The sequence below is a fragment of the Dendrobates tinctorius genome, unplaced genomic scaffold (genome assembly GCF_039654945.1).
Source record: "Dendrobates tinctorius isolate UK_male_01 unplaced genomic scaffold, ASM3965494v1 ptg000089l, whole genome shotgun sequence".
In the NCBI taxonomy this organism is placed as follows: domain Eukaryota; kingdom Metazoa; phylum Chordata; class Amphibia; order Anura; family Dendrobatidae; genus Dendrobates; species Dendrobates tinctorius.
Genome location: NW_027361757.1, coordinates 25,597,872 through 25,622,217, shown reverse-complemented (window position 1 = coordinate 25,622,217; position 24,346 = coordinate 25,597,872). Strand labels below are relative to the sequence as shown.

At 46.4% G+C, this 24,346-nt stretch overlaps 1 protein-coding gene across 1 annotated transcript in view; it reads left to right on the top strand.

Moving 5' to 3' along the window:
• The first annotated feature begins 552 nt into the window (after window positions 1-552).
• Window positions 553-24,346, top strand: part of LOC141098285 (uncharacterized) — an 89,861-nt gene continuing 66,067 nt past the window's right edge. The window contains exon 1 of the mRNA XM_073585946.1: window positions 553-703. Coding sequence (XP_073442047.1) covers window positions 553-703 — 151 coding nt within the window. The remainder of the gene's footprint in view (window positions 704-24,346) is intronic.

The following is a 24,346-nucleotide window of genomic DNA, read 5'->3' as shown; positions in this document are numbered from 1 at the left end:
TAATTGCGCCCACCCCTCTTTTCCCCGATTTACAGTCTCCGACATGGCTAATCAGCCTGTCTAGTACCGGCTATTGGCAGGCAACAATCCATTGAACTGATTTGTTACTACAGAGAAGCAATGGGTAGAATTGCTGTACTAAATTCTCCTGAATTCTAGATCCGGTTGGCTACTCGTAAGCTTTGCTGTGTTTTTTTTACTTTTTTTATTTACTACTGTGGTTTTTATTGAAGTGAATAGGAGCTTTAGGAATCCCATTCCCACGTTGCAGTAAAGAGTTATTCATTTCTGTGTGCTAACGATTATTAAGAAAATCATAATAATTAGACTAAAGTTGTCCGAATCTGATCCAGCCTGAAGTTTCCTTTTTTTCTCCCTGGAGATAAGTTCTTGGCAGGGGCTGTCTTGTAGAGGACACAGGAGCAATAGTCAGGAGAGATAGGTGTCAGCCGAACCTTCACTCACGGACAGCCAATCTATTGGGGTCTTAAATCTACTGTTTGTTTCCAATTTTGGCTGCTGTACCTCCCCATGTCTCTCCTAGGGCTTCTCATGGTTTTGGACATCCCCCAGGAGCGTGGCCTCAGCTACCTGGACCACAAGTATCTGGATGGACTGGATGTTTGCAGATTCCCCCTCTTCAACTCCTTAAAACCTCTTCCTCTGGACTGGATGTATCTGACCTATGTGATCATGTTACTGGGTGAGTGTCCGAACCTAGAATTGAAGCCGTCAATTCATAAATTCCCCATCCTCCACTGGGATTTAGAGTTTCTAGTTTTCCTATATCAGTCATACTTGCGACCCCAGCGCTATAAGACAAGAGTTTAAGGCTGGGGTCTAGGACCACTCTAGTCACATATCTATTTTAGGGTTCTATTGACTGGTAATTTTTTTTTTTACTCACCCTGTTATATTATATTTGGTATCACCATGTGCATAACTTGCCAAACTATGAGACATCACAATATGTATCTCATATGGTAATTTCCAAAACAATAAAATTAGAAAGAAAAATGCCAGAATCGTTTTTCTTTTGGTCACTCCCAAAACAGGGTAATTAAGATCAGAAAGAAGTGTGGACCCCAGTGTGGTAGTGATAAAAACTACAGCTCATATCGACCGAAAAATAGAAATAATTATAATTCTTGGTAGGCGAAAAAGAAAAAAATCCAAAATAAGGAGGGGCCCATAAACCTGCAGCCGGCTCATTAGTTGGAATATTACAAGCTCTCGCCACCAAAGTCGCTGCGTGGACCTGGCCTGGCCGGTGGTAACCCTTTTTGCATCCTGCCCCCCTCTTACTGCCGCCATTTCTCCTCCAGGTGCTCTGGGTATTACTCTCTTTTACCGCCTCAGCTGTCTGTGCTTCCTCCTGCCATATTGGTAGGTCTTCTTCCTTGATAAGACCACCTGGAAGAACTACTCTTATCTGTACGGACTGATCGGCTTCCAGCTCACCTTGATGAATGCCAATCGTTACTGGTAATCACTAAGACTTCTGGCCACCCTCTGGGCTGTATTTTATACTTCTACTTGATTATTACTTAATATTTAGTTGCAGGATTGTGATATATATTTCTTCAAGGGGTTGGCCGGGACTAAACGATTGAAAACTTATGGGGGCACGACACCCGGCATCCCCACCAATTGGCTGGAATCTGCAGCATTTTGTGGAGGAAAATATGATAACTTCATGCATTGCTTTGTGGCCGCTGCCAATTAGTGCAGATCTGCTCCTATTCATTTAAATGGGAGCTAAACTGCAGTACCAGCAGCGGCCACTAGGCAGTGTATGAGGCTGCTGTGTTCTTCTCTATAAATTGGCTGCTGTAGCAGATATCTGCTGATCAGTGGAGGTGCGGGTCATCAGTTTTTTTTAAACTCAGACAACACCCTTTAAATGAAAAAAGAAATTTCATAGCAAATATTCTTAATTAAATATCTGTTTTGTGTCTACTATTCATACCAATCACAGGTCTATTGATAGGCTATTTAGTCCTTGCAAGCACAATGCACATGTCCCGCTTTGGAATTACACTCTTCTTCATTTTCAGGTAAGTTTTTGTATAGGTTAGTTATATTGCTCGTGTTAGGAGGGCTTGCAGTTCGGCATTGGGTTGGTCAAACTGCTGATAGGGGGAAAAATTACATACATACATTTTAATTTTTTGTAATCCTCCCCCCCCACTCAGCGATTTAACCAACAGTATATTGTAAGAAAACAGGAGGAAAGGTCCAGCATGGTAGATATGTGATTGTTTGCCTTAGTAATGTAAATCCAGGGAGAAAGTGCACCATTAACAACTAATTTTTTAATATATTTTGGGTCCAGGATTTAGTGGGTCACCCTCCCAGGGCTGTGGGGTACTCGGTACCGGGCCGGTATCAGTGGGATGTGTCACAGCAGCAGTGACCCAGACCGTGGCCCTGGGCACCCAAGTAATGGGGAAATGTGAATGGTGGAATGTAGTTAGATGGAATAGTTCGTGACGCCACCTGTGGTGTTCGGCAAGTGAGATGTTAGGCCGACGCTGCTTGCAGATCCTGTGGGGCTGGTGATAGGTTGCAGCCAAGATGGTGAAGCTCCCCACAGGTGGAGCTGTAGCCCCAGGGCAGTGTAGATGTAGGGGAAGAGGAGAGGCGCAGGCAGTGTAGAAGCTGGTACCCAGATGTAGCAGTGCTGGGTGTGTTGGTGCAAGAATCAATGGAGGATACCAGGGCTTGTAGTTCCAAAGCTTTACTCACAGTCTGTAGTACACACAGGTGCCGGCCTCCGTGCCATGTCCTCCGAGTCAGGGACTCAGCCAACCTCCAGGCAAGATGGAATGCTCCCTTCCAACGCTCCGCCAACATGTGCCTTTCTGAACGTCTCCTCTTATAGCGCCTTTTAGTGTGAAGAACTCCTAGTACTGAGTTACACTGGAGTTCCTCCTAACAGATGTTCCCAAGAACTCTACTTGTATGGCAGACAGCTGTAGCCTGCTTCGGGGACTCCTTAGTCCTGAGTCCCGGCTCTCTATCCATGTTGCTGTTGTGCCCCCAAGTCTTAGATGGGAGTAGTGCATTTACAGCCCACTACTCCACCCGTGTCTGCTGCAGAACCATTAGTGTCCATACAACCTCGGGGACTGGGCCCCGGCCTTGCGCTTCGAACTTCTAGGCAGGGTTCTTCCTCTAACCCACGTCCTCTGTGTTCCCTTGTTCTCCTAAGTTCCGTACATGTCTTTCTTTCCTATGGAAGCTCAGGCTTCAGTTCAATGTCTTTCTCCTTCTTTCCTTTCCCGTGCCAGCAGACCCGGGTCACTCAGGTCTGCTGCAGCACTCCCTCCTCCATCCCTCTCTCAGGGACCTTTTTTCCTCACTCCTCTCTGAGTGACTTTCTCCCTCAGACTGACCGACTGACTGACTTAAATCCTAAACCTTCCCACTCTTTTATGTACTCTCAACTCCACCCACCTCCCTGCACGTTTCGTGTTCAAAGCAGGGAGCCACCAAAGGTGCTCTGCTACACTCTAAGCAAGGAGCCGCAATGTGGCTTTGCTGAACTACCCTGTTGTGTGGGGTGCGAGTGTTGGAGCGTGGTCAGGAGTTCCCACCTTACCTGGATGGTGGGGCACCATACCATAGGAGAAGGTGCAGTACCTCTGTGGCGACTGAGCCTCAGGGGCGCCACATTAGGAGCAACCAAAAAGTCTGGGTGGGAAAGGTCACTCCCATACTCAGGTCTAGGTGTTGGATATAATAACAGGCAGCGGGGTTAACTTAGCAGAGTGGAGTGTGCTGTGGCTGGAGAAAGACGGCGTTAGCAAATACTGTGTTTGTAGACGAGATTCCTGTAACCAAGTTTGGAGAGAGTTCGATGTGCCTTACCCAGAGAAAAAGACTGTTTTTGTTGTTTTTTTTGTTCTGAAGAAAGGACTGTTTTCGTTTTGGAGATGTGAAGTTTATGAAGGACAATCAGCTTTATTCTGTTTTGATATAAAAACCCTGTGCTTATTCAAGCGGCTAACAGAGAGCTGAACCCCCTATAAAATATGTTTATATTACTAAACTACAAGATCTCTGCTTGCTGTCATTCAGTAGGAGACTTCATTGTGAATCGTGACTAGTGTTGAGCGATACCATCTGATATCGTGAAATATCGGATCGGATTGGATCGGACAGATACCCAAAAAGTATCGGGTATCGCAGATTCCGATACCGGAAGCCCCATTCAAGTCAATGGGACAGAAATATCGGAATTAAAAAAAACCTTTCTTTCCTTGTAGGTTAATTCTACATGAAGAAAAACAACTAAGAATAATGTAGAATGTATTGGGGGAGGTGGAGGACACATTAAAGGCATAGAGGTTTAGCCCAATCAAATGGAATAGCAGGAATTAATTTTTTTTTTTAAGATGTTCAGAGTTACAAAGATATTGACTATGTTAACCTTTTTTATATTTTGTCAGATATGTATGTTTCAATACTTCCATGCTCTTCACCTTCTTTTTTACTTTTCCCACACTTTCTCCTTCATCATCCTCAGCAGCAGCATCTTTTTCATCAACTTCTTCTTCACCTTATTCATCTTCTTCTTCTTCACCTTCTTCCTATTATTCTTTTTTTTACATTCTTCATATTCTTCATATTCAACGATTATTCTTCTTCATCTTCTACTTCTTCATCTTCTTCCTATTCTTCTTCTTCATCATATTCTTATTTGTGACAGGCATTCCTGTAGTTGTTATCTAGAAAAGTTTGAAGATTACACCTTCGGTTCTGCCTGTCACAAAAGATTTACAACAGGATTTGTCCGCGTTCAGTTTGGCCTGCAGCAGCAGGCATTTTCCAGGGGCACCACGAGGAGGAACGGACTCACCCCCATACACTGCTTAGTCTTCTTCTGCTTATAATTTAGATAATATCTTTTGCTCTGATTTTTAGTCTTATGCTTAATGTTCTTCTGCTTTTGGTTCTTCTGATTTTTGCTCTTCTGCTTCTTGTTCTTCTGTCTCTTGTTGTTCTGCATCTTGGTGGTTGTCTTCATGTACTTTGTCCTCTTGGTCATCTTCTTCAGGGTCATCTTTTTGGTCTTCTTCGGTGTGGTCTTCAGGGTCGTTGTCTTCAGAGTCGTCGTCAGGGAGATCCAGAGTGAGAACCAAAAACCATTTCCACAAGCTTGAACTTGGAAAAGTAGCAGAAGGTACAAGAAGGCTGAGGAACTGCCGAGAACCAGCTGACAGTACTGGAACCCGGATGGGGAGCAGAAGGAACAAGAGCAAATGGAACTAGCGAGGACCAGCTGACGGTGCTGGAACCCGGAGGGGCAGCAGAAGGAACAAGAGCCAATGGCACAACCGTGGACCAGCTGACGGTGCTGGAACACGGTTACTAAGCAGGAGGTACCTGTGCTAGAAAGCACTACCAAGGACCAGCAGACGTTGCTGGAACTCGGATACCGAGAAGGAGGCACCTAAGCCAAAGGCACTGCCGAGAACCAGCTGACGGTGCTGGAACCCGGATGGGTAGCAGAAGCTGCAAGAGCCAATGGCACTACCGAGGACCAGCTGACGGTGCTGGAACCTGGTTACTAAGCAGGAGGTACCTGTGCTAGATAGCACTACCAAGGACCAGCAGACGTTGCTGGAACTTGGATACTGAGAAGGAGGCACCTAAGCCAAAGGCACTGCCGAGAACCAGCTGACTGTGCTGGAACCCGGATGGGTAGCAGAAGGAACAAGAGCAAATGGAACTAGCGAGGACCAGCTGACGATGCTGGAACCCGGTTACTAAGCAGGAGGTACCTGTGCTACAAAGCACTACCAAGGACCAGCAGACGTTGCTGGAACTCCGATACCGAGAAGGAGGCACCTAAGCCAAAGGCACTGCCGAGAACCAGCTGACGGTGCTGGAACCCGGATGGGTAGCAGAAGGTACCCATGAAAAACAAAGTTGCAAGGCCGCGAGCCGGCCGCTGTTACCGAAACCCACAGTCCTACAGGGGGTGCTTGTCCTATTGGCACTAAGGAACCAGCCTTTATTACCAGAACCCGCAGCCCACATAGGAAGCCCATAAACTGCAGGCACCATAGACTCGGCTAACCCGACCGCAACACGACAGGACAACGTATTGGTGGCAAAGTGACGTTGACACTACCTGGAAACAGCAGGCGTGCTGGAACCAGGCTGGGCAGGAGGGAGTACCCATGCCAAAGACACTGCCGAGAACCAGCTGACGGTGCTGGAACCCGGAGGGGCAGCAGAAGTAACAAGAGCCAATGGCACAACCGTGGACCAGCTGACGGTGCTGGAACACGGTTACTAAGCAGGAGGTACCTGTGCGACAAAGCACTACCAAGGACCAGCAGACATTGCTAGAACTTGGATACCGAGAAGGAGGCACCTAAGCCAAAGGCACTGCCGAGAACCAGCTGACGGTGCTGGAACCCGGATGGGTAGCAGAAGGTACCCATGAAAAACAAAGTTGCAAGGCCGTGAGCCGGCCGCAGTTCCCGAAACCCACAGTCCTACAGGGGGTGCTTGTCCTATTGGCACTACGGAACCAGCCTTTATTACCAGAACCCACAGCCCACATAGGAAGCCCATAAACTGCAGGCACCATACACTCAGCTAACCCGACCGCAACACGACAGGACAACGTATTGGTGGCAAAGTGACGTTGACACTACCCGGAAACAGCAGGCATGCTGGAACCAGGCTGGGCAGGAGGGAGTACCCGTGCCAAAGACACTGCCAAGAACCAGCTGACGGTGCTGGAACCTGGAGGGGCAGCAGAAGGATCAAGAGCCTATAGCACTACCGAGGACTAGCTGACGGTGCTGGAACCTGGTTACTAAGCAGGAGGTACCTGTGCTACCGAGAAGGAGGCACCCAAGCCAAAGGCACTGCCGAGAACCAGCTGACGGTACTGGAACCCGGAGGGGTAGCAGAAAGTACCCATGAAAAACAAAGTTGCAAGGCCGCGAGCCGGCCGCAGTTACCGAAACCCACAGTCCTACAGGGGGTGCTTGTCCTATTGGCACTACGGAACCAGCCTTTGTTGCCAGATCCCACAGCCCACATAGGAAGCCCATAAACTGCAGGCACTATAGACTCGGCTAACCCGACCGCAACACGACTGGACAACATTTTGGTGGCAAAGTGACGTTGACACTCCCCGGAAACAGCAGGCGTGCTGGAACCAGGATGGGCAGGAAGGAAGTACCCGTGCCAAAGACACTTCTGAGCAGCAACTGGCGATGTTGGAGCCCAGGGTCAAACAGGGTGTAGGCTGAGGCCTAATTTCATCAAGTTTAATATCGGTTGTAGACTACTACTGATTTTAACCGTGCTCCAAGTAGGCCTTTGGCTCCAGTGTCTCTAGTATTTACCCTGGCCTCCAACACCGCCAGTTGCTGCTCAAAAGTGCGGTCTGCACAATCAACACTTGTTCCTGTGTTACTGGGGTTCTGTAACGTCAGTTGATCCCCTGATGTGTGTCCGGCAATGTCTTCTGCTCTGTCCACATTCCAACTACTACAGGAACAAGTGTTGATTGTGCAGACCGCACTTTTGAGCAGCAACTGGGGGTGTTGGAGGCCAGGGTAAATACTAGAGACACTGGAGACAGAGGCCTAATTGGAGCATGGTTAAAAATCAGTAGTAGTCTGAATGTGGAGGGAGCAGGAGACTTTGCCGTACACACAGCAGGGGAGCAGCAGGCATTACTGCACCCCACTAACACTGGAGCATGTGTTTTTCTCTGTGTACACGGCACTTCTGAGCAACAACCGGCTGTGTTGAAACCCAGGGTGAATCATGGTGTAGGCTGAGTCCTACTTGTAGCAAGTTGAAAAGCTGATGTAGTGTGATTTTGGAGGGAGCAGGAGACTTTGCCGTACACACAGCAGGGGAGCAGCAGGCGTTACTGCACCCCACTAACACTGGAGCATGTGTTTTTCTCTGCGTACACGGCACTTCTGAGCAACAACTGGCTGTGTTGAAGCCCAGGGTGAATCATGGTGTAGGCTGAGGCCTACTTGTAGCAAGTTGAAAAGCTGATGTAGTGTGATTTTGGAGGGAGCAGGAGACTTTGCCGTACACACAGCAGGGGAGCAGCTGGCGTTACTGCACCCCACTAACACTGGAGCATGTGTTTTTCTCTGTGTACACGGCACTTCTGAGCAACAACTGGCTGTGTTGAAGCCCAGGGTGAATCATGGTGTAGGCTGAGGCCTAAATTCATCAAGTTTAATATCTGTTGTAGACTACTACTGATTTTAAACGTGAAGCAATTAGGCCTCTGGCTCCACTTTGTCTCTAGTTTTTCCCCAGGCCTCCAACACCGCCAGTTGCTGCTCAGAAGTGGCGTCTGCACAATCAACACTTGTTCCTGTGTTAGTGGGGTTCAGTAATGTCAGCTGATCCCCTGATGTGTGTCCGGCAATGTCTCCTGCTCTCTCCACATTCCCACTACTATTAGTGGGAATGTGGAGAGAGCAGGAGACATTGCCGGACATACATCAGGTGATCAGCTGACGTTATAGAACCCCACTAACACAGGAGCAAATGTTGATTGTGCAGACGCCACTTCTGAGCAGCAACTTGCGGTGTTGGAGGCCTGGGGAAATACTAGAGACAGAGTGGAGCCAGAGGCCTAGTTGGAGCAAGTTTGAAATCAGTAGTAGTGTGAATGTGGAGGCAGCATTAGACATTGCCGTCCACGCAGCAGGGGAGCAGCTGGGGTTACTGAACCCCACTAACACAGGAGCTAGTGTTTTTCTCTGTGCGAACGGCACTTCCGAGCAAGAACTGGCGATGTTGGAGCCCAGGATCAATCATGGAGCAGGCTGAGGCCTACATGGAGCAAGTTGAAAATATTATGTATTTTGAATGTGGAGGCAGCAGGAGATATTGCCGTCCACACAGCAGGGGAGCAGCTGGCGTTACTGAACCCCACTAACACAGGAGCTAGTGTTTGTCTCTGTGCAGACGGCACTTCTGAGCAACAACTGGTTGTGTTGAAGGCCAGGGATTACAGTTCAGGTGGTAGAAACATGAACACAACAGGAGACCTGGTTACTGTTGCCAACCAATTATTTATTCTGGAAGAGGACTGGCAAATTCTGGCGAGATCCAGGCCTTGTTCATTTTCAGAAAAGTAAGCCAGTGAACGTTATTGGAGGATAGCAGCAGGGCAAGCCAGCACCTCCAATGCATACTGGCTAAGCTCTGGCCATGTATCCAGCTTAGAGACCCAAAACTTGAAGGGGGAAGAGCTGTCTGGGAGTACACTGACAGGGCAAGACATGTAGTCTGTCACCATCTGACGGAAACGTTGCCTCCTGCTGACTGGAGCCATCTGTGATGGTGTAGACATTTGTGGCGGGCACACAAAACTTTGCCACATTTGAGCCATACTGGTCTTGCCTTGTGCTGAGGCGCTGCCTCTGCTCCCTCTTTGTGCAGAGCTTCCTCCACTGCCTCGACGCACAGAGCTGCTTTGTAAAGCACTAGCAGCACTGCTCTCGGGTGGAATGGAGAACATGATGGACTGCACCAGTGTCTCTTGGTACTCACGCATTTTACGCTCCCGGTTCAACGGTGCTATGAGGCTTTGTAAGTTGTCCCGGTAGCCAAGATCTAGGAGGGTGTACACCCAATAATCAGCCGTGTTGAGAATGCGGGCGATGCGGCAGTCATTTCTCAGGCACTGCAGCATGAAATCAACCATGTGCTGCAGACTCCCAACTGCCCAAGAAACGCTGTCCCCTGCTTAAGGCGTCATCTCTGCCTCCTCTGCATCACCCCCCCCTCGCTGTACATACTGACTAGAGCATTGTGTACCTCCCTCCTCTGGAGAGATGTCTTCCTCCTCCATTGACTCCTCCTCACAAAGTGTCCCCTGCCTAGGCCTTTGTGAGGAACCACGTAGCGCAGACTGTCCAGAAGCAGATGGCATTTGTGACTCCTCATCCTCCACCTCTTCCAAAACCTCCTCCCTTAGTGCTTGCAATGTTTTTTGAAGCAGGCAGATAAGGGGGACAGTCATGCTGACTAGTGCATCATCTGCACTCGCCATCCGCGTGGAATCATCGAAGGCACGCAAAACGTGGCAGATGTCCTTCATAGAGGCCCACTCAGTGGTGCTGAAGTGTGACCGGCGCACAGTGCGACTTGTTTGCGCCTGATGCAGCTGGTACTCCATTACTGCTGCCTGCTGCTCACACAACCGCTCCAACATATGTAACATTGAATTCCACCTGGTGGGTAGGTCACATATGATGCGATGTTCCGGAAGGCGTAATCGGCGCTGCAGAGCTGCAATGCGCGATCTTGCCGTGCTGGAACGCCGCAAGTGAGCGCACTCTATGCGGACCTTGTGCAGCAGTGCATCAAGATCCGGATAGTCCCTCAGAAAGCTCTGCACGACCAAGTTGAGCACATGTGCCAGACATGGGATGTGAGTGAGTTTGCCTAGGCCCAGAGCTGCCACCAGATTTCGGCCATTGTCACACACTACCAAGCCTGGCTGGAGATTTGCTGGCACAAACCACACGTCACTCTCCTGCTTGATGGCATTCCAGAGCTCCTGTGCTGTGTGGCTTCGATTCCCCAAAGAAATTAATTTCAGTACGGCCTGTTGATGTTTGGCCACGGCTGTGCTCATATCGGTCTGTTGTTTTCTCATTCACCTTTGATGTCCGATGAACTCCCTCTGCTGGTGAAAGGAGGTGGTGAAACTGATTTGGATGGGAGAAATCTGTCACCTGAACAGGTGGATTGCGATTGGACATCCGGAATCTCTGAGTAGATATAAGGCAGTCGACGCCCTGTAGGGTTGCTGGTGATTTCTCTGCTCTGAGCTCTGGCCTCCAGTTCAGTTCCTGTCTTCTAAAGCTAATTTTTGCTCTGTTATTGTTCCATGAGATTTTGTCTGATTTGCTTAGTTTTGTGTTCTGCCGGCCCCGGCTGGGGCTCTGCTGAATTTCCATTTTTGTCCCTGATCGGTTAAATCTCTTTTGCTCGGTCTTCAGAATATATCGGAGTGCTGATATAGGGATTTTGAAGTCTAGTGACTTCAGGGCCGTTTTTCCTATCAGACGTGTTGGGACATTTTTGGTAGGGTTTCTGCGGATTGCAGCCAGCATCTTTTTTTGTCCTTTCCTATGTAGTTAGTTGGGCCCCATCATTTGCTCTGCCTATCTTTCTGTCTGTGTTTGTGTTTTCATCTGTTTTCACCGACCATACATGTTGGGGGCTGTCTATTGCTTTGGGGTCTGATCTGGGGCAGTTTAGATTTCCCCTTTCTTTCTTTAGGCTTATTTAGTTCTCCGGCTGTAAAGAGGCATCTAGGACCACCGTAGGAACGCTCCACGGCTACTGTTAGTTGTTGTGAATAGGATCGGGGGTCTGCAATCCGCTAGCTACCAACCTCTCCGGTTTTCTTGACTTAGCTTGCATTTTTGTTTTTTCCTCCGGTGACTCATTCATAACATAATCACCAGCCATACCACAGATTCTAGGGTACTCAATAGCAGGAGAGAATTGTAAGGGGGAAAAAAAAAAAAAAAAAAAAAAAAAAGGTGCCAGAATTTTTTATTTTTTTAATGTATATTTTTTCCTCTATTTCTCTGGGGCCGAAGGAGGAATTTTTTTTTAATGGAGAGTAAGCAATTGTCTGATTGTGTGGAGCAGTTCGCTGCTGAAGTGCTGGGAATTTCCGCCTATCTTGCTCATTCACATGCTGCTGAACCAAAGATCCCTACTCCTGATGTGTTTTTAGGGGATCAGTCTAAATTTTTGAATTTTAAGAATAATTGTAAATTATTTCTTGCCTTGAAGCCTAGCTCATTGGGGAGCTCTGCACAGCAGGTTAAAATTGTCATCTCTTTGCTGCGTGGTGATCCCCAGGATTGGGCGTTTTCTTTGACACCTGATAATCCTATTCTAACTAATGTGGACGCATTTTTTCAAGCCTTGGGGTTGTTGTATGATGAACGTAATGCTTTTGGTCAAGCTGAAAAATCCCTGATGGCATTGAGCCAGGGACAGGATTCTGCAGAGTTGTACTGTCAAAAATTCTGAAAGTGGGCGGTCCTTACTACCTGGAATGATGGTGCCTTGGCAGCTCTCTTTTGGAAGGGTTTGTCAGAAACCATAAAAGATACTATGGTGGGATTTCCTGTTCCCTCTGGTCTTGACGATTCTATGTCATTAGCCATTCAGGTTGATCGGCGTTTACATGAACGTAAAATTACACGAGAAATGTTGCCACCTGTTGAACAAATGTCTGAACCTATGCAATGTGATACAGTTTTGTCTAGGGCGCAACGTCAGGAGTTCAGAAGGCGTAATAAGCTGTGTTTTTTCTGTGGAGATGCCTCTCATAATATTTCTGCCTGCCCTAAACGAGAGAAACGTTTTGCACACACATTTGCTGTGGGTGGTGTACAACCTAAGTTTCTTCTGGCAATTACTCTGATCTGCTCCCTGTCCACATTTTGCGCTAAGACTTTTGTGGATTCAGGAGCGGCTCTGAACCTGATGGACTTGGACTTTGCTAAACGTTGTGGGTTTCCTATGACACCTCTGCGGACGCCTATCCCTTTGAGGGGTATTGATGCTACTCCTTTGGCGAAGAATAAACCTCAGTTTTGGACCCAGGTGGTAATGCGGGTCGCCCCAGACCATCAAGAAAATTGCAGATTTTTGGTGTTGCATAATTTACATGATATCATTGTTCTGTGGTTTCCCTGGTTGCAAATCCATAATCCAGTTTTGGATTGGAAATCTGTGTCTGTGGTGAGTTGGGGTTGTCAGTGTGCTCTTAGTGAAACTCCTGTTTTCTCCACCTCTCCCCAGTCACATGATGTTCTTGACTATTTGGCTGATTTTTTTGATGTATTTAGGTAGAATAAGTCTGCATCTTTGCCTCCTCATAGGAGTTATGACTGTGCAATTGAGCTGAGCCCTGGGTGTAAATTTCCCAAGGGTCGACTTTTCAATTTATCTGTACCCGAGCATGAGGCTATGTGATCTTATATTTAGGAGTCGTTGGAGAAGGGTCATATTAGACCATCCTCTTCACCCTTGGGTGCTGTTTTTTTTCGTGGCCAAGAAAGATGGTTCATTAAGGCCTTGTATTGACTATCGTTCTCTCAACAAAATTACTGTTAAATATCAGTATCCGTTATCCCTGATTTCTGATCTATTCTCCAGAGTTAAAGATGCTTGCTGGTTTACCAAGCCTGACCTCAGGGGGGCGTATAATCTTATTCGCATTAAGCATGGGAATGAATGGAAGACGGCATTTAATACTCCGGAGGGACATTTTGAGTACCTGGTGATGCCTTTTGGGCTCACTAGTGCCCCTTCTGTCTTCCAGTGCTTCATGAATGATATTTTCCGAGACTTTGTGGATAAATTTTTGGTCATCTATCTGGATGATATTTTGATCTTTTCAAGGGATTGGGACTCTCATGTGGAACATGTTCGGACTGTGTTCCGGATTTTGAGGGAGAATTCCCTGTATGTTAAGGGATCAAAATGCCTTTTTGGTGTACAGGGGATTTCATTTTTGGGATTTATTTTGTCTCCGTCAACTATTGAAATGGACCCGGCCAAAGTACAGGCCATTTATGATTGGGTTCAGCCCACTTCTTTGAAGGCCCTCCAGAAGTTTTTGGGTTTTGCTAATTTTTATCATAAATTTATAGCTAATTTTTCTGGTATTGCCAAACCATTGACTGATTTGACTAAGAAGGGTGCTGATGTGCTGAATTGGTCTCCCGAGGCTGTTTCTTCCTTTCAGGAGCTGAAGCGGAGGTTCACTTCTGCTCCGGTTTTGCGGCAACCTGATGTCTCACTCCCGTTTCAGGTAGAGGTGGACGCTTCTGAGATTGGTGCAGGAGCTGTTTTGTCCCAAAAAGATCCGGTAACATCTAAAATGAATCCCTGTGCTTTCTTTTCCCAAAAGTTCTCCCCATCTGAACGCAACTATGATGTGGGGAATCGGGAACTGTTAGCCATGAAATGGGCATTTGAGGAATGGAGACATTGGTTGGAGGGAGCTAGACATCAAGTCATGGTCCTCACTGACCACAAGAATTTGATTTACCTTTAGTCGGCCAAACGCTTGAATCCTAGACAGGCTAGGTGGGCCTTGTTTTTCACACGTTTTGATTTTGTGGTCTCTTTTCTTCCGGGCACTAAGAATGTCAAGGCAGATGCCCTCTCTAGGAGTTTCTTTGCTGATTCTCCTATTGTGACCAAGCCTGCTACCATCTTAGGTGAGGGGGTAGTTCTTTCTGCCATCTCGCCCGATTTGAGACGTGCTCTGGAAGAGTTTCAGGAGGACAAACCTGAGCGTTGTCCCATTGGAAAATTGTATGTTCCTGACCAGTGGAGAAAGAGAGTAATGTGTGAAGTTCATTGCTCCGCATTGGCTGGTCATCCAGGTATTTTTGGTACTAGAGATTTGGTCAGTCGGTCTTTTTGGTGGCCCGCCTTATCTCGTGATGTCAGGAATTTTGTGCAGTCCTGTGGGACTTGCTCCCGGTCTAAACCTTGTTCTCGCTCTAGTGGGTTGTTGATGCCTTTGCCAGTGCCTAGGAGGTCATGGACCCATATTTCAATGGATTTTATTTCTGATCTGCCTGTCTCTCAGAGAATGACTGTTATCTGGGTGATTTGTGATAGATTCTCTAAGATGGTCCATCTTGTACCACTCCCTAAGTTGCCATCTTCCTCAGAGTTGGTGCCCTTGTTTTTGGAACAGGTGGTTCGCTTGCATGGGATTCCTGAGAACATTGTATCTGACAGAGGAGTTCAGTTTGTCTCTAGATTTTGGAGGACTTTTCGTTCCAAGCTGGGAATTCAGTTGTCCTTCTCCTCTGAGTTTCACCCTCAGACCAATGGGCAGACAGAGAGAACAAACCAGACTTTAGAGTCTTATTTGAGATGTTTTGTCTCTGCTGATCAGGATGATTGGGTCTCATTTTTGCCCTTGGCCGAATTTGCTTTAAATAATAGAGCTAGTTCTGCCACTTTGATGTCACCTTTTTTTGTAACTTTGGGTTTCATCCTCGATTCTCTTCAGGGCAGGTGGAGTCTTCTGCCTGCCCAGGTATTGACACTGTGGTGGAGAGAATGCACCAGATTTGGGACCAAGTGGTGGATAAGTTGTCTCTCTCCCAGGAAAAGGCCCAGCGGTTTTCCAACTGGCATAGGACCATTGGTCCCCGGTTTAAGGTGGGTGATATGGTTTGGTTGTCAAAGAATATCTCTATGAAGGTGGCTTCTCCAAAGTTTAAACCTAGATTTATTGGACCTTACAAGATTTTGGAAATTCTTAATCCGGTCTCTTTTCGATTGGCTCTTCCTGTTACATTTAAGATCCATAACGTGTTTCATAAGTCTCTGTTGAAGAGGTTTGTTGAGCCAGTAGTTCCTGTGGTGGCACCTCCTGACCCTGTATTGGTTGAAGGTAATGTGGAATATGAGGTTGAGAATATATTTGATTCTCGTCTGGCTAGACGGAGACTCCAGTATTTGGTTAAGTGGAAGGGTTATGGCCAGGAGGATAATTCTTGGGTCTCTGCATCTGATATTCATGCCGAAAGATTGGTTCGTGCTTTTCATCGGGCCCATCCTGATTGGCCTGGTGGCGTGGATGAGGGTTCGGTGACCCCTCCTCAAGGGGGAGGTACTGTTGTGTGCTCATTTTCTCGTTCACCTTTGATGTCCGATGAACTCCCTCTGCTGGTGAAAGGAGGTGGTGAAACTGAATTGGATGGGAGAAACCTGTCACCTGAAAAGGTGGATTGCGATTGGACATCCGGAATCTGAGTGGATATAAGGCAGCCGACGCCCTGTAGGGTTGCTGGTGATTTCTCTGCTCTGAGCTCTGGCCTCCAGTTCAGTTCCTGTCTTCTAAAGCTAAGTTTTGCTCTGTTATTGTTCCATGAGATTTTGTCTGATTTGCATAGTTTTGTGTTCTGCCAGCCCCGGCTGGGGCTCTGCTGAATTTCCATTTTTGTCCCTGATCGGTTAAATCTCTTTTGCTCTGTCTTCAGAATATATCGGAGTACTGATATAGGGATTTTGAAGTCTAGTGACTTCAGGGCCGTTTTTCCTATCAGACGTGTTGGGACATTTTTGGTAGGGTTTTTGCGGATTGCAGCCAGCATCTTTTCTGTCCTTTCCTATCTAGAAAGTTGGGCCCCATCGTTTGCTCTGCCTGTCTTTCTGTCTGTGTTTGTGTTTTCATCTGTTTTCACCGACAATACATGTTGGGGGCTGTCTATTGATTTGGGGTCTGCTCTGGGGCAGTTTAGATTTCCCCTTTCTTTCTTTAGGCTTATTTAGTTCTCCGGCTGTAAAGAGGCATCTAGGACCACCGTAGGAACGCTCCACGGCTACTGTTAGTTGTTGTGAATAGGATCAGGGGTCTGCAATCCGCTAGCTACCAACCTCTCCGGTTTTCTGGACTTAGCTTGCATTTTTGTTTTTTCCTCCTCCTGTGACTCATTCATAACAATGCCGTGTCTGTGTACAGGTAATACAGTGATCAATGACATTATTCACAGGAACTCTGTATATAATGTATAGATGATACAGTGATCACTGGTGACATTATACACGAGACCTCTGTATATAGTTTACAGTGTATAGTGTCAGTGTATAGGTAGCACACTGACTCACCAGTGACGTCTCTAGGTGAAGTCCTTCATCTTCACTTTTCATCTTTCCTCCAGCACAGACCGCCATCACTTCTTCCAGGCAGGTCTTGTCTCTGCAGGAAATAACACAGTTATCTAGAGCACCGCCTGCAGAACACATTACTTATTTTTTTCCCAACCTCTACACTACACCACATGAAGAAAAAAAGGTGACAGTGTCACTCTGCACAGTAACAGGATCACCCCCCAGTTAAAACAGTATCCTCAAAAAATAAAATAAATACATCACTGCAGTAATAATATCCCTTAATTAGCCCCTATGGTAATGATATCCCCCATCCTGACCCCTGTGTGTTTCATTCCTGGCTTCAGCCATATGTTCTCCCATCCTGCCCTCATGAGTATCCATTCTGCCCCATATGATCTCCCCATCCTGCCCCATCTGTCTCCATCGTATCCATCCTGCCCCATGATCCTGCATGATCTGTCTCCATCCTGCCCCATCTGTCTCCAACCCTTCCCCATCTGTCTCCAATCCTGATCCCATGTCTTTCATCCTGTCCCGTGTCTCCAATCCTGCACCATCTGTCTCCATCCTGCCCCATAATCCTGCATCATCTGTCTCCATCCCGCCCCATGATCCTGCACCATCTATCTCCATCCCGCACCATGTCTCCATCCTGCCCCATGTCTCCAATCCTGCCCCCATGTCTCTCATCCTGCCCCGTGTCTCCAATCCTGCCCATGATCCTGCCCCATCTGTCTCCATCCAGCACCATGTCTCCATCCTGCCCCCTGTGTCTCCAATCCTGCCCCCATGTCTTTCATTCTGCCCCCTTGTCTTTCATCCTGCCCCCCGTGTCCCTAATCCTGCCCCCAGGTCTCCAATCCTGCCCCCTTGTCTTTCATCCTGCCCCCAGTGTCTCCAATAATAGAATCATAGAGTTGGAAGGGACCTCCTCGGTCATCTGGTCCAACCCCCTGCTCAAAGCAGGATTCACTAAATAATCCCAGACAGATGTCTGTCCAGCCTCTGTTTGAAGACTTCTATTGAAGGAGAGCTCACCACCTCTCATGGCAGTCTGTTACACTCATTGATCACTCTGTCAAAAAGTTTTTTCTAATATCTTTTCTGTTTCTCCTCCCATACAGTTTCATCCCATTGCTTCTAGTCTTTCCTTGTGCAAATAAGAATAAAGATGATCCTTCTACAATGTGACTGCCCTTGAGATATATGTAGACAGCTATTAAGTCTCCTCTCAGTCTTTTCTTTTGCAAGCTAAACATTCTCAAATCTTGCAACCTTTCCTTATAAGACATGGTTTGCAGAACGGTCACCATTCTGGTCGCTCTTTTCTGAACTTGCTCCAGTTTGTTGATGTCTTTTTAAAAAAGTGGCACCCAAAACTGGACACAGTATTCCAGATGAGGTCTGACCAAAGAGGAGTGGAGGGCAATAATGACTTCACGTGATCTAGACTGTATGCTTCTGTTAATACATCCTAGAATTGCATTTGCCTTTTTTGCTGCTGGATACCACTGTTGACTCATATTCAGTCTGTGATCTATTAGTATACCCAAGTCTTTTTCACATGTGCTGTTGCTTAGCCCTATTCCTCCCATTCTGTATATGCTTTTTTCATTTTTATTGCCCAGATGTAGTACTTTGCATTTTTCCCTGTTAAAAACCATTCTGTTAGTTGCTGTCCACTGCTCCAGTTTATTTATATCTTTTTGAATCCTCTCTCTCGTCTCTAGTATTAGCTATCCCTCCTAGCTTTGTGTCATCAGTAAATTTAATCTGTTTACCCTCAATTCCTTCATCTAAATCATTGATAAAGATGTTGAATAATACAGGGCCCACGACAGAGCCCTGTGGTACCCCACTTGAGACATTCTTCGAACTGGATGTGCAGCCATTTACGACCACTCTTTGGTCCGATTATGAATCCACCTAACAGTTGCCTTGTCCATTCCATACTGTCATTTTTTTTAATAAGGATGGTGTGAGATACTTTGTCAAAAGCTTTGCTGAAATCAAGATATACTATATCTAAATTTCCCTGATCCACCCAGTCAGTGATTCTGTCATAGAAGGAAATTAAGTTAGTCTGACATGACTTATTAGTTACAAACCCATGTTGACTCTGTTTAATCACTTCATTCTTATGCAGGTACTCACATACATGTTGTTTAATAATTTGTTCAAAGATCTTTCCTGGTATAGAAGTCAGACTCACCGGCCTATAGTTGCCTGGGTCCACCTTCTTCCCCTTTTTGAAGATAGGAACAACATTTGCTCTTCTCAGTCTTCTGCGACTTCTACTGTTCTCTAAGAATTTTCAATCCTGCCCCCTCTTCATCCTTCCGGCTTGCCGTTTTCAATAAGAATAAAAAAAAAACCTCTCTCCTTACCTTGCCGCACTCAAGCGGTGCTTGATCTTCGCTCCAAGCTGAAAGCATGTTCTCGCCGGCGACTGACATTGACGTTCGGCACCGGCGACGTGCGCGCTGACATCAGCTACCAGCCTCCGATTGCCTGGCGGCTTTAACTATTGGACGCAGGTTGTTACTTGATCGGCAGAATCCTGCCACAGGGGACAGGGCACTGGGGCCCGATGGGTAGAGGTGACAGGGCCTAATGCGGACCCTCTCTGCTGATCAGGCCCCATATGCCAGTCAGGGCAGTAATGCCCTGATGGCGGCCCTGGCCAGCAGGTGTCAGTGCCTGGGACCACCGGAGAATCCTCCGGTTCTCCAGTGGGCCAGTCCAACCCTGCCCCCATCGATCAGCTGTTCTCGGTGTGAGCAGCTGTAACTACTTGATTGTGCAGCTGCTCCATCTTCTGATAGTGGCCTCAATTTGGTACTGCACATCCGCCTAATATTCAAATCAATAGCTAGCCGTAGGTTACAATGAGTGGCTTTGGTCCATTTACTTTCTTCACAACTGCTAATAATCAGTTTCATTATGATTGTACCAAGAGGTATAATTTGCCAGTGGTGAAGAAAGTGAATGGACAACAGCAGCTGACTTTAGTACATAAAAAATGCAAATTAACAAATGTATTCATAGATCTTTATGAATACATGCACTAGTGATAGACTTGTCTGAGCCTTTGGACCCCCATAGATTTTAAGCAAATATCGTCCGAACACGCCAATATCAACGAGTTCAGCTGAGAGTCTAACGTGTATGGGGACTACATGTGACTGATGGTCGAGGACGATGTTGATCCCACATGTCCGAATTTGAACTGCCCATCACATTGTTCTAAGGTAGCCATGCTGCTGGCTGATGTGTCAGTTGGTGGCTTTCTCAGAGAGAACACAGGAGCTCTCAGTCAAGTGAGTGCTCCTGTGTATGGGAGAGATGGCTGCCGGGTGAACTATCGGCTGGAGCATCGGTTGGCCAACAGCCCTCTAACGTATATTGCTGACCTTAAAGTGTATTCATATGGTGCAGTTTGCAATGTATTTGAGGTTTATCTTGTGACACAAGGTAGATAAATGTACAGTATTTGACTGCAAATAAAACAAATCAAATCTAACAAAAAAGTTTCAGATACAGTTTTGATGTCAATGTATCCTAACTACACCATTTGAATACACTTTTCTAACAATAGACAATGTAACATTCAGGTGGCCATTTTAAGAGTAAACAGCGTTCTAAATTTGGTCACGATTAGTGTTGAGCATTCCGATACCGCAAGTATCGGGTATCGGCCGATACTTGCTGTATCGGAATTCCGATACCGACTTCCGATATTTTTTCAATATCGGAATTCGGCATCGGAATCGGAAGTTCAAAGTTGATTGACAGACTGACGTCATCATGATGCGCGGTGTGTGCGCATCATGATGCGCCGTCATTTCGGGCCTTCCGGGGGTCTCTGCCGGCCTGCCGGGGGGCTGTGCCGGCCTGCCGGGGGGCTGTGTGGACTGCCCGGGGTCTGTACCGGCCTGCCGGGGGGCTGTGCCGGCCTGCCGGTGGTCTGTGCACCCTGTGGGGGTCTGTACCGGCCTGCCGGGGGGCTGTGCCGGCCTGCCGGTGGTCTGTGCACCCTGTGGGGGTCTGTACCGGCCTGCCGGGGGGCTGTGCCGGCCTGCCGGTGGTCTGTGCACCCTGTGGGGGTCTGTACCGGCCTGCCGGGGGGCTGTGCCGGCCTGCCGGGGGGCTGTGCTGATGTCCGGGGGTCTGTGCAAGCATCGTCCGATGGGACTACAAGTCCCATCGGGCGATGCCTGCTACCATGACAGTGATTGACACATTAGCCAATGATGGGACAGTAGTAGTCCCATCATCCGGCTAATGTGTTAAATGTTAAAAAAAAAAAAAAAAAATACTACATACATACTACATGCTACATACATACTACATACATACTACATACATGCTACATACATACTACATGCATGCTACATACATACTACATGCATGCTACATACATACTACATGCTACATACATACTACATGCATGCTACATACATACTACATGCTACATACATACTACATGCATGCTACATACATACTACATATATACTACATACATACTACATACATACTACATACATGCTACATACATGCTACATACATGCTACATACATACTACATGCATGCTACATACATACTACATGCATGCTACATACATACTACATGCATGCTACATGCATGCTACATACATACCACATACATACTACATACATACTACATGCTACATACATACCACATACATACTACATACATGCTACATACTACATACATACTACATACATACTACATGCATGCTACATACATACTACATGCCACATACATACCACATACATACTACATACATACTACATGCTACATACATACTACATATATACTACATGCATGCTACATACATACTACATGCTACATACATACCACATACATACTACATACATGCTACATATATACTACATGCATGCTACATACATACTACATATATACTACATGCATGCTACATACATACTGCATGCTACATGCATGCTACATACATACTACATACATACTACATGCTACATACATACCACATATATACTACATACATACAATACATTCATACAATACATACATAGACATACAGTACATATAACATAGAGTAACATACTTACCAATACTTGTCACATTGTTCCCCGAAGCCATTGTCTTTTCCGGAATAAATATTAACATAACAAACCACAAAAATACTCACCCACGATCCGAAGCAGTCCACGAGTGTGTCCCACGACGATCTTGGGTAGAGAACTGCAGCATCAGATGATGCTGCCGTTCTCTACGGGCTGCAGGAATCCAATGACGGAAGGTAGGTATCCTTCCGCACTGTATTCCTCCGCCACTTAAAAAAAAAAAAAGTCCCTAGTCTCACTTTATGCCATTGCTGCGTGGGAAATTCCCACACAGCAATGGCATAAAGTGAGACTAGGGACTTTTTTTTTTTTTAAGTGGCGGAGGAATACAGTGCGGAAGGATACCTACCTTCCGTCATTGGATTCCTGCAGCCCGTAGAGAACGGCAGCAACAGCTGATGCTGCAGTTCTCTACCCAAGATCGTCGTGGGACACACTCGTGGACTGCTTCGGATCGTGGGTGAGTATTTTTGTGGTTTGTTATGTTAATATTTATTCCGGAAAAGACAATGGCTTCGGGGAACAATGTGACAAGTATTGGTAAGTATGTTACTCTATGTTATATGTACTGTATGTCTATGTATGTATTGTATGTATGTAGTATATATGTGGTATGTATGTAGCATGTAGTATGTATGTAGTATGTATGTAGCATGCATGTAGCATGCAGTATGTATGTAGCATGCAGTTAGTATATATGTAGTATGTATGTGGTATGTATGTAGCATGTAGTATGTATGTAGCATGCATGTAGTATATATGTAGTATGTATGTAGCATGTAGTATGTAGCATGCATGTAGTATGTATGTAGCATGCATGTAGTATGTATGTAGTATGTATGTAGCATGTAGTATGTATGTAGCATGCATGTAGTATGTATGTAGCATGCATGTAGTATGTATATGGTATGTATGTAGCATGTAGTATGTATGTAGCATGCATGTAGTATATATGTGTTATGTATGTGGTATGTATGTAGCATGCATGTAGCATGCATGTAGTATGTATGTAGTATGTATGTAGTATATATGTAGTATGTATGTAGCATGTAGTATGTATGTAGCATGCATGTAGTATATATGTAGTATGTATGTAGCATGTAGTATGTATGTAGCATGCATGTAGTATATATGTAGTATGTAGCATGTAGTATGTATGTAGCATGCATGTAGTATATATGTAGTATGTAGCATGTAGTATGTATGTAGCATGCATGTAGTATATATGTGTTATGTATGTAGCATGTAGCATGCATGTAGCATGCATGTAGTATGTATGTAGTATATATGTGGTATGTATGTAGCATGCAGTATGTATGTAGCATCAATGTAGTATACATGTAGTATGTATGTTGCATGTAGTATTTATGTAGTATGAATGTAGCATGTATGTAGTATGTAGTATGAATGTAGCATGTATGTAGTATGCATGTTGTATGTATGTAGCATGTAATTTTTTTTTTTATTTTTTTTTTACATTTAACACATTAGCCGGATGATGGGACTACTACTGTCCCATCATTGGCTAATGTGTCAATCACTGTCATGGTAGCAGGCATCGCCCGATGGGACTTGTAGTCCCATCGGACGATGCCTGCACAGACCCCCGGAGCCTGCACAGACCACCGGCAGGCCGGCACAGCCCCCCGGCAGGCCGGCACAGCCCCCCGGAGCCTGCACAGCCCCCCGGCAGGCCGGCACAGCCCCCCGGAGCCTGCACAGACCACCGGCAGGCCGGCACAGACCACCGGAGCCTGCACAGACCCCCTGGCAGGCCGGCACAGCCCCCCGAAAGGCCCGTACAGACCCCAGAGAGGCTGTACAAGGGCAGGAAAGGGTTTTTCTTATTCCGATACCGGAAGTCCCATAGACTTGAATGGGACTTCCGGTATCGGAATCGGCGATACCGATACTTTTTTTAAAGATCGGCCGATACCATCCGATACGATACTTTGAAGTATCGGACGGTATCGCTCAACTCTAGTCACGATGTCTTTCACGCCAGCCTTTCTAGAAAACACCGGCAATTGTCTAAACGCTGTCTAACATCATGTCCTCACTATATCTGAAACTGAACCTGTCAAAGACTGAACTACTTGTGTTTCCTCCCGCTACTAATGTACCCATACCCGACATTGCCATTTCCGTGTGTGGTTCTACTATTACTCCCTAGCAACATGCTCCCTATCTTGGGGTCATACTTGACTCCGACCTTGCCTTTGTCCCCCACATCCGATCACTGGCTCGCTCTTGTTATCTGCACCTCAAAAACATTTCTAGAATTCGACCTTTTCTTACTTTTGACTCTGCAAAAACTGACAGTTTCTCTTATTCATTCTCGTCTCAACTATTGTAACTCCCTTCTAATCGGTCTCCCTCTTACCAAACTCCCCCCCCTCCAATCTGTCTTGAATGCAGCGGCCAGGATCATATTCCTCGCCAATCGTTACACCGATGCCTCTACCTTGTGCCAGTCATTACACTGGCTACCCATCCACTCCAGAATCCAGTACAAACTTATTACC